This window comes from Musca autumnalis, unplaced genomic scaffold, assembly GCF_047663935.1.
Source record: "Musca autumnalis isolate F117 unplaced genomic scaffold, ASM4766393v1 scaffold_5, whole genome shotgun sequence".
NCBI lineage: Eukaryota > Metazoa > Arthropoda > Insecta > Diptera > Muscidae > Musca > Musca autumnalis.
The window spans coordinates 31,985,808-31,999,198 of record NW_027412088.1 but is presented as its reverse complement, the minus strand read 5'-3'; the positions used below and the strand labels follow the sequence as shown (position 1 = coordinate 31,999,198).

The 13,391-nt window shown below is 30.8% G+C and overlaps 1 protein-coding gene across 6 annotated transcripts in view; it reads left to right on the top strand.

The window, feature by feature from the left end:
* Window positions 1-13,391, top strand: part of LOC141405511 (longitudinals lacking protein, isoforms F/I/K/T-like) — a 496,088-nt gene that overhangs the window by 259,503 nt on the left and 223,194 nt on the right. For 3 of the 6 annotated variants that reach the window (XM_073989908.1, XM_073989910.1, XM_073989909.1), the window contains one exon: window positions 12,456-12,821. The exons of the other annotated variants lie outside the window; for them this stretch is intronic. In XM_073989908.1, the coding sequence (XP_073846009.1) occupies window positions 12,456-12,821 (366 nt within the window). The remainder of the gene's footprint in view (window positions 1-12,455; window positions 12,822-13,391) is intronic. 6 annotated transcript variants of the gene reach the window in all.

Here is a 13,391-nt window from a genome sequence, read left to right as displayed (position 1 = left end):
CTTTATAGACGAGCCGAAGGGTGTTTTTATAGACGACTTGAAGTGTTTCTTTTAGATGAGCCGAAGTAAGTCTTTATAGACGAACCGAAGTGAGTCTTTATAGACGAGCTGAAGTGAGTCTTGATAGACGAGCTGAAGTGAGTCTTTATAGACGAGCCAAAGGGGGTTTTTATAGACGAGCCTGAAGTGAGTCTTTATAGACGGCTTGAAGTGATTCTTTTAGACGAGCCGAAGTGAGTCTTTATAGACGAGCTGAAGCGAGTCTTTATAGACGAGCTGAAGTGAGTCTTTATTGACGAGCTGAAGTGAGTCTTTATAGGCGAGCTGATGTGAGTCTTTGTAGACATCCCGAAGGGAGTTTTTATAGACGAGCTGAAGTGAGTCTTTTAGACGAGCTGAAGTGAATCTTTATAGACGAGCTGAAGTAAGTCTTTATAGACGAGCTGAAGTGAGTCTTTATAGACGAGTTGAAGTGAGTCTTTGTAGACGAGCTGATGTGAGTCTTTGTAGACATCCCGAAGTGAGTCTTTATAGACGAACCAAAGTGTGTCTTTATAGACGAGCTGAAGTGAGTCTTTATAGACGAGCTGAAGTGAATCTTTATAGACGAGCTGAAGTGAGTCTTTATAGACGAGCCGAAGTGAGTCTTTATAGACGAACCGAAGTGAGTCTTTATAGACGAGCCGAAGTGAGTCTTTATAGAAAAGCTGAAGTGAGTCTTTATAGACGAGCTGAAGTGAGTCTTTATAGACGAGCTGAAGTGAGTCTTTATAGACGAGCTGAAGTGAGTCTTTATAGACGAGCTGAAGTGAGTCTTTATAGACGAGCTGAAGTGAGTCTTTATAGACGAGCTGAAGTGAGTCTTTATAGACGAGCTGAAGTGAGAGGCCTTTATAAAGGCACTGAAGGTTATCATTTTAGATTAGCAAGTCAAAATGACGAGCTGAAGTGAGTCTTTATAGACGAACCGAAGTGAGTCTTTATAGACGAGCTGAAGAGAGTCTTTATAGACGAACCGAAGTGAGTATTTATAGACTAGCTGATGTGAGTCTTTATAGAGCCGAATGGAGTTTTTATGGACGAGCTGAAGTGAGAGGCCTTTATAAAGGCCCTGAAGGTTATCATTTTAGATTAGCAGCTTAAAATGAGTGTTGGAGAGAACGATAACTTTTGAAGATTGTTCATGGTCCTAAGTTTACACATTGCAATATTTTGTTCGAAAGTTCGAGTTCGTTCAAAACGTTCAAAATTATTCGCTATGATGTGACCGTTCTCGATTTAAGTGCAGTTTAAGGTCTGTTCAAAGATCGTTTCCAAGTTTTAAGGGATTTAATCCTTGTGCTGTCTTGATTACTACGCTATATATTTTTTCGCCGGCAAGTACATACATCCTGACATAATGGCACGATAGCCCTAGAAAATCCTACGGAGATCAAGCAAAATGTCTGGTGTACACGACAACTATCGAAAATAGTGGCCGACGTTGCTGCAAACTTTTCATTCGCAACGGGATATGCCTTCCAAACATTGCATCATGTTCGTAGATGGACCACTTCGGGGATCTGAGGCTGAGGGTACATTGCTGTAGGCAAAACCTAATAAATACTTCTTATGTATTTTTAATATTTTTTTTATTTTTTTCTATTTCATTTGCATATATGTAACATAAACTCCATTCCCATGGAAGCAAATCATCTGTCCAGAGCCTTCCTAAAAGATCCACCCAAAGTTTCTTTTCTAATTAAACGAGAAAACAGTCTCACGTTTTACAAGCAGGTGACCTATATGACATCACATAATGGGTAGCCATCGGACTTGAGCCTTTAGAACTTTTCGTTCTATCTCCGAACCTCCACCATAAGGAAAAATATGAAAAAACATGCTGATGGCCTTTAAAACACAACAAAATGGCAGGACAGCCATCTGAATGATTTAATCGGACTTTCTTTTCTATCTCCGAACCTCCACCATGGAAAAAAACATAATGTTGGTTATTCTGAACGTAAGTTGTAACGGCGGAGAGACAAAAATCTCAAATATTTGAAATTAAATATGTATCAAATAGCTGTGAGGAATAGACCGACATAGTCCATCTTGGAATTGGATCCAATTTTGGCAGTTATTCCTTCCTATAGTTATCGTGCCACCAACCAATTATTTTAGTTGGTCATCGCAGGTTTTTTTTTTTTTTGAAATTGTGTGTTTATGTCGGCAAGCATGGACATGCCCACGAAAATAGTTATATTGTTGTAATCAGAATCACAAGGACTTTCATCAATGAAAATTTCAAAATGATCCTCGAACAGCTCTTAAACTACACTTATCCGAAAACTGTGAACTTTTGTGAGGGAACTGATGTCAGATATAGACCTTCTTAGATATTGATATACGTTTTGAAAAATGTTTCAATTATGCAAGCAATCTGATATTCAATTCTGCTCACTAGTCATTTTAGTTGGTGTAAACAGAGGGTTTTTTTTTTTTTTTGAAACATTTGGGTCATCATCCCAGAAAATTATGGATAAAATTTCAAAACGATGCTGGAATGGACCTTAAACAGCTTTTGAGCCAAAGTTATGAACTTTTGTGCGGGAGGTATCCGAAGGTGTGATCCTATCTTGGAACTCGATATACGTGTGGAAAAAACATTAGAATGTGGAACGACTCGGACAAATCGGTTACTACCTTTCAGAGCTATAGTGCTTCTCAGCCATTTTAATTGGTGGCGGCAGATTTTTTTTTTTTTTTTGAAATGTTGGGCCATTATATCAGGAAGCATGGAACGAGATATAAAACGATTCCAGTGTTAGCCTTAAACTGTATTTTTTTCGAAAATTTGTGAAATTTTGTGTGGGATGTACCCGAACCCGATGTATGTATATGTGGCGCACTATTCTTGCGAAAAAAATTGAAATTAACATTTTTTGAAGAAAAAATTAAGAATTAAGAAATTAATTCGCGAAACCAGTATAGGAATTAGGTTTTAGAAACGAACAAAATTTTGCTTTGATTTGTATACGCAAACTCTTTTCATACGCTCGCTGCTCTCACCATCTACATTGACATTATTATTTAGCTAAGCTAAGCTTTTTGCTTCAATTAGTTTTTTGTCTTTAGAATTTCATTTCAAATCTATTCATTCTGAAATAAATTAAAATTTATTTACTTGCTTTGCTATTAGTGTGTTAATTAGAAGTTTGAGTTTAAAAATAATGTAAATAATTATTTTTATCAAAAATAATTTAAATAATTATTTTTATAAAAAACATTATTTTCAATTTTTATGTAACTTGTGAAGTATGCATTTAATTGTATTTTTTTTTTTTTTGTATAATTTTATTATTTTAAATATTTTTCTATATTTTAATTTAATTCAATATTTGCCAAATAGTTAAATTTTTTCATATTTTTATTTTTCTAATATTTTTAATTTTAAAAATACATTTTTTTTTTGAAGTAAAAAAAAATAGTAATTTCAATTTGAAAAATTTCTAATTTATTAAATATTTCCTTATTTTTTAATTTTTATTAAAATAAAAAAAATTAAAAAAAGTGTTGAAAAAGTTAAAAAGACATTCTAATTTCTTTTAAAAAAATTCTATTTTTTTTTTAACTCTTTAAAAATGTTTTCAATTTTAAAAAATAGTGATGAAAAAAAATTAATTGTCACTTTTTTCAATTTTGAAAAAAAAAATTATTAAAATAAAAAAGTAATAAAAATGTTAATAAAAAATAACACAAAAATTAAAGAAATCTTACAAATTAGAAATTAGAATTTTAATTTCTTTAAAAATTTCTTAATGTTTCACTTTTTTAATTTCAAATTTGAAAAGTTTCTGATTTTTTAAACATTTTCATAATTTTTTTTTAATTTTTATTAAAATAAAAAAATTAAAGAAGTGTTGAAAAAGTTAAAAAAACATTCTAATTTCATTTAAAGAATCTTATTTTTCTTTTAATTCCTTGAAAATGGTTTCCATTTTAAAAAAAATTATTTTTATAATTTTTTTTACCAAATAATAGTGATGAAAAAAACATTAATTGTCAATTCTTTCAATTTCAATTTTGAACAAAAATATTAAAATAAAAAAGTAATGGAAAATGTTAATAAAATTTTTCAAAATCTTTTAAAATTTTCTTTAACTTTTTAAATTTTTTCTTTTTTTCATTTTTTTTTAAATAAATTAAACACATTTTTGATTTTTTTTTCCAATTTTGAAAGATTTCTAATTTTTTTAAATATTTCATTAATATTTTTTAATTTATATTAAAATAAAAAATAATACAAAAATTAAAGAATTCTTTAAAAAAATTCAATTCAAAAATTCAAATAAATTAAACTCATTTTTAAATTTTTTTCAGTATTGAAAAATTTTTTAAATATTTCATTACTATTTTCTAATTTATAGTAAAATAAAAAATAATACAAAAATTAAATAAATCTTAAAAAAATCTAATTTCTTTAAAATTTGTTTAATTTCAATTTTGAAAAAATTCTAATTTTTTAAATATTTCTTTAATATGTTTTACTTTTTATTAAAATAAAAAAATTAAAGAAGTGTTGAAAAAGTTAAAAACATTCTAATTTGTTTTAAAAAAATCTTATTTTTCTTTTAATTCTTTAAAAATGTTTTCCATTTCAACAATTTTATTTTATTTTTAAATAGTAATAAAAAGTGTTAAAAAAATGTTCAATTTTTTTTTTAAATTTTCTTTAACTTTTTAAATTTTTTTCATTTTTTATTTTTTGAAAAATTTCTATTTTTTTAACATTTCTTTAATATTTTTTTAATTTATATTAGAATAAAAATAATAAAAAAATAAAAAAGACAAACAATTAAAAACAAAATTCTAGTTCCAAATTAAATGTCTAATTTTTTTTAATATTTTTTATTTTTTATTAAAATAAAAAATAATTTGTATTTATTTACTTCAAATATTTATTATAATAAAAAATTACAATAAAATTATGTAAAAAATAGCACTAGCATCTAAGGCTATCGGCTAAAATGTGGTTAAATTTATGTTGTATAAATAAATAATAATAAAAAAATTAAAGAAAGTTTAAAAATATTTCCAATTTCTTTTAAATGTATATTTTTTTATTTCTTTAAAAGAATGTTATAAATATTTAACAAATAATAGTGACTGAAATATTTTTCATATTTTATAGTAGCAGATTTGTTTGTATTGTTTTTTTATAGTTTTGTTTCATTTCTATTATTTTATAATTTATTTTTATTTTCTTCTTCAAAATATATTTTTTTATTTCTTTTGTTTTTTTTTTGTATATAATTTTATATTAACAAATAAATAAAAAGCAAAACAAAAAACACTCCAATTAACCTATTTCTTTTCTCTTCTTCTTTTTCTCCCTTTCAACCCCTTCCTTAGAAAACTACTGGACAATATCGGTCAAATCGGTAACATCACTGAACAAAATTGCCCTGGAAGAAATCAAACAGAAACAACAACGTTTGAAACCGCGCATCTTAAGCAGAGGATCACCAAGTTCATCCGCATTGACTTTATCACCATCATCAGGGAATATATTAAACAATAGTTTTAGAACAACTGGTGGAGCTGGTATTGCAACGATTGACAACGATTTGAATACCCCACACATTTGTCCACGCTGTGAAAAAGCCTATACCTATAAAAAGAATCTATCGCGCCACTTGCGCTTTGAGTGTGGCATTTTGCCACAGGAAAAATGTCCCTATTGTGAATATTTGACCCGCTACAAACATAGTCTTAATGTTCATGTTCGGACACAACATCCCGAATTTTATAATGTTAAAAATAAGACTTAAAGGGAAGGAAGGATGATTAGGCAGATGAACAGCTAGGATTTTTTTGTTTTTGCGGGAACCTACACACTTTTTTCAAATGTTATTCAAAACATTTCAGTTGTAAATTTTAACATTTCATCATTTGTAATTCGAGAAATCTATTTTTAATTAAAAAACATTTCAATTTATACCCCATGTATGTTTGGACGAAATCCGTTTCAGACAATTTGCCCGTCCTTCACAAAAATTCAACACTTTTGCGCTTTAATCCTGTTAAAGGCCACTTCTCGGATCATGTCCTAGTGATCATGACTATAATATTACAAATTTTTGTTTGTTAGAAGAAGCCAATATTTTCTCAGATATGGATCCCAAAATGTTCCAATTTTAAGAAGTTATGGCCTATTTCACTAAGACGATTAGAACTAAAACTCGTTCGAGCTACTATCAAACGTCTATTTTTGAAAAATATTTACTCCATTTGTGTTTTCAATCAAACAAAAATTTTCTACAATTACAGGAGTTTGGTAACGAGTTTGAGTTCGAAACGTTTTAGTGAAATAGGCCATTACTATGTGTTTTGTAACTTGTATTCTTTTAAATTTCCTAATGTATATCTTTTATTTGTTCCTTATATAGTTTAGATTTCAATGATATCAGAATTCTTTTCCTGATTTTATAGAAAATTAAAAGTTTTTTTTTTGAGGTTAGGTTAAGATTATCAGGGTAAATGTGAATATTATTGAATGAAATGTAAAGAACATTTGTTTTGATGAAATTTTCTTTTTAATTCAAGTTTTGATTTCAGCGATAAAGATTTTTTCATTTTATGGGAAATACAAATCGAAATTTTTTAGGTTAGGTAAAGATTTCCTCACAATCAGGTTATAAATGATTATCGAGATAAATTCTCTGTATCGAAAATTATTTTGAAGGAATTTTCTGTTCAATTCAAGTTAGATTTCAGTGATTATATTTGAATGATTTTTTATAAAAAAAAAAAAAACAAAACGAAAGTTTTTTGAGGTTAGGATAAGATTTTCTGCACAATCAGGGTAACAATAAATATTATTGAGTGACATTTTCTGTATAGACAAATTGTTTTGACGACATTTTATTATTAGATTTCAGGAAATCAGAATTCTTTCGCTTATTTTATAGAAAATACAAATTGAACTGGTTTTTTGAGGTTAGGTTAAAGTCTTCTTCACAATCAGGGCAAAAATAAATACCGAGAGAAATTTTCTGTGTATTTTTTCTTTTTAATTCAAGTTTAGATTTCCGTGATATCACGACTCTTTTCCTCATTTTATAGAAAACAAAAAATCGAACGATTTTTTTAAGGTTAAGTAAAGATTTTCTTCGCAATCATTGTAAAAAAAATATTTCTCGAACTAAATTTTCTGTATCGTAAAAAAGTGTTTGGCCAGATTTCAGTGATATCAGGATTCTTTTTATAGTTATAGAAAATACAAATCAAATGCTTTTTGAGGTTAGGTTAAGTTTTTCTTCACAATTCGGGTAGAAATGAATACCGAGCCAAATTTTCTGTGTCAAAAATTGCTTTGAAGAAATTTTCTTTTCAATTCAAGTTTAGATTTCAGTGAATCCAAAAGTCTTTCTCTCATTTTTAAGGAACTACAAATCGCAAGTTTTTTTGTTTTTTGAGGTTAGGTTAAGATCTTTCTTTACAATCAGGATAAATATGATTATTATTGAGAGAAATGCATAGAAGATTTGTTTTTAAGAATTTTTATTTTAATTTCAATTTTATATTTCAGTGATATCAGAATTCTTTCGTTAATTTTTTTTTTTGAGGTTAGGTTAAGGTTTTCCATACAATCAGCTTAAAAATTAATATCAAGCGAAATTTTCTGTATCACAAAATTCATTTTTAGATTTTAGTGCTTGATATCACTGTTATCTCAATTTTGTAAAAAAATTCCAATCGAACAGTTTTTTGAGGTTAGGTTTGGATTTTCACAATAATGGAAATCAAAACTTTTTATATGAAAAAAATAGTTTTGAATAAAGAAGAAGATTTTGTTTTTAATACATTTTCTTTAAAATTTATGTTAATATTTCAGTGATATCAGAATTCTTTCGTTCATTTTTTTTTTTTTTTGAGGTTAGAACTAGATGTTAGAACTGAGATTTTCTATACAATCAGCTTAAAAATGAATATCAAGCAAAATTTTCTGTATCGCAAAATTCAAGTCTAGATTTCAGTGTTTGATATCACTGTTATCTAAATTTGTAAAAATCCAATCGAAAAGTTTTTTTGAGGTTAGGTTCGGATTTTCACAATAATGAAAATTGAAAGTTTTTGTATGAAAAATTAGTCCATATTTATATTAGGCAATTTTCCTTGCGGCAATTGTCAGTTTGATGGAGAGAGAGGTGAGGTATATGGTAACCCTTTGCCTCTCAACACCCTCTCTCACCCAGAAACGGACAATTGCCGCAAGTAAAATGGCCTAATGTAAAGCGGGGCATAGTTTTGAATAAATTTCCTTTCAAATTCAAAATAGATTGCTTGAAAATCAATTCTATCGAACTACTATCGGGGTCCATTTTATTTTTTTTTCATGCATATTTCAATGGGTCTTCTTGCCATAGAACATTTTTAGAAGGAATAACGGCTTTAGGTGTTAGAAAGTGTTTCCATTGGAGGGCCTTTAGAAGGTCTTCGCTCCATTAAAGACTCCTCCCCCTTCCCTTGTTTTTGGAGGGCTTTTAGAAGGTTTTCATTTTAAAGAAGACTTTTGAAGGTCTATTTGCAGTAGAACGCCTTTAGAAGGTCCTTTGAAAGACCATTTTAGGGCCTTTAGAAGTTCTTCTCTCCATAGAAGACTCCTTTCTCTTCCCATGTTTTTCCCCATTGCAGATTTTTAGTAGGGTTTCTTTCCAAAGAAGACTTGAAGGTATTTTAACCGTAGAATGCCTTTTGAAGGTCTTCTCTCCATAAAAGACTCCTTCCTCTTCTCTTGTTTTTCCCCCATTGGAGATTTTTAGAAGGTTTTCTTTCCAAAGTAGACTTTTAAAGGTCTTCCTTGCCGTAGAACGCCTTTAGAAAGTCCTTTGAAAGACCCTTAGAAGACGATTTTTACCATTGGAGTGCCTTTAGAAAGTCTTCTCGACATACAAGACCCCTTCCTCTTCCCTTGTTTTTTTTTCTCATTGGAGATTTGTCTTTATAAGGTCTTTTAAAAGACCCTTAGATGGTGTTTTTTTCCATTGGAGTGCCTTTAGAAGAACTTCTCACCATAGAAGACCCCTTCCTCTTCCCTTGTTTTTTCCCACTGGAGATTTTTATTAGGTTTTCTTTCCAAAGAAGACTTTTGAAGGTCTTTTTGCCGTAGAACGCCTTTAGAAGGTCCTTTGAAAAATCATTGGGGGGTCATTGGAGATTTTTAGAAGGTTTTCTTTCCAAAAAAAAGCCTTTTGAAGGTCTTCTTTGCCGTAGAACGCCTTTAGAAAGTACTTTGAAAGACCATTGGGGGGTCTTCTCTCCATAAAAGACCCCTTCCTCTTCCCTTGTTTTTCCCCATTGAAAATTTTAAAAGTTATTCTTTCCAAAGAAGGCTTTTGAAGGTATTTTTTCCGTAGAACGCATTTGAAAGACCATTGTAGGGCCTTCAGAAGGTCTTCTCGCCATAAAAGACCCCTTCCTCTTCCCTTGTTTTTTCTCATTGGAGATTTGTAGAAGCCTTTCTTTGTAAAGAAGACTTTTCAAGTTCTTTTAAAAGACCCTTAGATGGTGTTTTTTTCATTGGAGGGCCTTTAGAAGAACTTCTCACCATAGAAGACCCCTTCCTCTTCCCTTGTTTTTCCCCATTGGAGATTTTTAAAAGGTTTTCTTTCCAAAGAAGACTTTTGAAGGTCTTTTTGCCGTAGAACGCCTGTAAAAGGTCCTTTGAAAGACCCTTAGAGGACGATTTTTACCATTGGAGGGCCTTTAAAAGGTCTTCTCGCCATAGAAGGTCCCTTCTTCATCCCTAGTTTTTTTCTCGTTGGAGATTTGTAGAAGGCTTTCTTTGTAAAGAAGACTTTTGAAGGTCTTTTAAAAGACCCTTAGATGGTGGTTTTTTTCCAATGGAGGACCTTTAGAAGAACTTCTCACCATAGAAGACCCCTTCCTCTTCCCTTGTTTTTCCCCAGTGGAGATTATTAAAAGGTTCTTTTTTTCAAAGAAGGCTTTTGAAGGTCTTCTTTGCTATAGAACGCCTGCAGAAGGTCATTTGAAAGACCCTTAGAAGACGATTTTTACCATTGGAGGGCCTCTAGAAGGTCTTCTCGTCATAGAAGACCCCTTCCTCTTCCCTCATTTGTAGAAAGCTTTCTTTGTAAAGAAGACTTTTGAGGGTCTTTATAAGGTCTTTTAAAAGACCATTAGAAGGTGTTTTTTCCATTGGTGGGCCTTTAGAAGAACTTCTCACCATAGAAGACCCCCTTTCGCTTCCCTTGTTTTTCCCCATTGGAGATTTTTAAAAGGTTTTCTTTCCAAAGAAGACTTTTGAAGGTCTTTTTGCCGAAGATCGGCTTTAGAAGGTCCTTTGAAAGACCCTTAGAAGACGACTTTTACCATTGGAGCGCCTTTACAAGGTCTTCTCGCCATAGAAGACCCCTTCCTCTTCCCTTGTGTTTTTCTCATTGGAGATTTGAAGAAGGCTTTCTTTGTAAAGAAGACTTTTGAAGGTCTTTTAAAGACCCTTAGATGGTGTTTTTTCCATTGGAGGCCCTTTAGAAGAACTCACCATAAAAGACCCCTTCCTCTTCCCTTGTTTTTCCACACTGGAACGCCTTTAGAAGGTCCTTTGAAAGACTCGCCATAGAAGACCCCTTCCTCTTCCCTTGTTTTTTTCTCATTGGAGATTTGTATAAGACTTTCTTTGTAAAGGAGACTTTTGAAGGTCTTTTAAAAGACCCTTAGATGGTGTTTTTTTTCATAGGAGGGCCTTTCGAAGAACTTCTCACCATAGAAGACCCCTTCCTCTTCCCTTGTTTTTCCCCATTGGAGATTTTTAAAAGGTTTTCTTTCCAAAGAAGGCTTTTGAAGGTATTTTTGCCATAGAACGCCTTTAGAAGGTCCTTTGAAAGTCCATTGAGGGGTCTTTTCTCCATAAAACATCTCTTCCTCTTCCCTTGTTTTCCCTCATTGCATATTTTTAGAAGGTATTCTTTCCAAAGAAGGTATTTTTTGCCGTAGAACGCATTTGAAAGACCATTGTAGGGCCTTTAGAAAGCCTTCTCTCCATAAAAGATCCCTACCTCTTCCCTTGAGACGAATTATGGCGAAACTCAATTCGAATTCCGAATTATTATTTTTTTGTTGTTTTTTTTTTTTTTTTGTTACATTCATGCTTCAATGGGTGTTCTTACACTAAAAGGTGAAGGTCTTCTTTCTTTCTTTCCTTCCTTCTTTTAGAAGATCTTCTCGCATTTTGAAGATCCTTAAAAGGTCTTCTTCCCATATAAGGGTATTAGAAGGTCTTCTCTCCATAGAAGATCCGTTCACTTACCATATAAGGGCTTCAAAAATTTATAACTTTAGATGGTTCATTACCCATAAAAATATTTCAGCCTTTAGGATACTTGTAGAAGGTCTTCTACCCGTAAAAGGATTATATAAAAAAACTTCCATAGAAAGGATCGAAAACAAGTAAATACCTTTAAATGCACCTTTGGAAGGTCTTCTTCTCACTTCTCAATTTTTTGTTTTGTTTTTATTTTCCCTGAGCAATGAAATGCTAACATTTTATTTCAATTTCTTTTGTTAGGTTAGTCAAGTTGAATTTTAAAAATGACATCTAAAGACTATGTAAAACAACAACAACAACAACCTAGGAGTTTAAACTTTATAATTTTTTAATAATTTTTGTAAATATTTCAAAGATTTCAAAGATGATTTTTTAAATTTTTTTGTTTTAAAACGGAAAACAAAATGTAACCAAATCGATATGCCACACACTGTCCTTATTTTTTGATCTCAGGTTTGAAAATCTTTAATAGTTTTCTTTTGATATAAATATTTTGTTTTCAAATTATTAAAAACAACATTCCTTAGAAATCCAAATACAACAAAACACATAACAAACAACAGGTAAGCCAGCCATGTATGTATGTAATGTTGTTAGCATTATGTGAATTAAAAAATAATTAATTAAATTAATATTGATTGTAAACAGTAAGAACATAGTTTACTCTATTTGTTTTTGGAAAGCAAAATTAAAACAACAATAATAATTATTAAAAAAAAAATAAAAATATTGTCTTAGTAATAATTTTAGTAATTAAAAAAATACTTTAAAAAGAAAATAAATAAATTTGTAAAATTTAAAAATATAAAAACAACAACAAAAAACCCTTGTGTAGTTATTTATGTAAAAAACCGTGTAAGCCAAAAAGTATTTTCTTTAAAATTAGTTTTAATAAGAGACTAACATTTTAGTTTTAAGGGGTTTATGGTACCAACATTTCTTTACTATTATTTTAACCCTACAAAAAAAAAACAAAAATTTTCTTAAAATTCGTCTTTATATCTTTAAAAAAAATAGTAAAAAATTAACGTTTGTTTGTTACTCTTCTTCTTGTGGTATTGTAAAAATTGAAAACTCTCTTTTTTCTCTTACTAATATATTCGCATCTCTTTCCTCCCTTTAGCCAAACAAGACAAGTCCGAACAAACCGACATTAGCCCCGATGATTTTGAATTAGATGATTGCCTGCTGGAGAGTAATGACATTGTCATTACCCAAAATAAAGATGGTTTTGTACTGCATGTCAAGAAATTGGGTAATATTACAACGGCCAAACTATCGTCCCAAGATGAGGATCAAGTGGCAGCGGCAGCTGTGGCTGCTGCAACCAGCGGCCATGTTAGCAGCCAGTCATCATCGTCTCATCAGCAACAACAACAGCATCACTCATCACCACAAATTACCGAGATCCAAGAAATACCCGATGTTAAGCCCACATTTACCACCCTTACAACAAGTCCATCAATTAAGCTACCATCCTCGGAATGCGGTAAGTGGGGAAATTTTTTAATTTATACAAAAAAAGATTTAATTTAAGAAAAAAAAAAAATAATTATAATAGAAAATAAGTAGACAACGGCTGTAAGCGGGGGCCAGGACCCAACAAGATCTTTAGAAGGGTTTCTTTCTTTTTGAATGTCCTCTATCCTTAGAAGGTATTCTCCCCTTTATAAGACCCTTAAAACGTCTTCTTTTCATAGAATACCTTTAGAAAGTCTACCTTATCTAAAATTTCTTTAGACGGGTTTCTCCTCTTTTAAAGGCCTTCTCCCCTTTGCAAGGTCTTCTACCCTTAGAAGTACTTCTTTTCTTTAGAAGGTATTCTTCGGATGAAAGACCCTTAGGTTCTCTTCGTCCCTTCAGAAAGTTTTTTCTGTCTACATGATTTTCTGCTAATAAAGACCGTCTTCCTTTGACGACCTACAGAGGAACCTCTTCCCATAGAAAGCTCCATTAAAAGGGAAGGTCTCCCTCCCTTAAAAGGGGAGGTGTTCTTCCTTTAAAATGGAAGGTCTCATTCCCTTAAAAGAAAAGGTCTTCTTTCCCTTGAAAGAAAGGT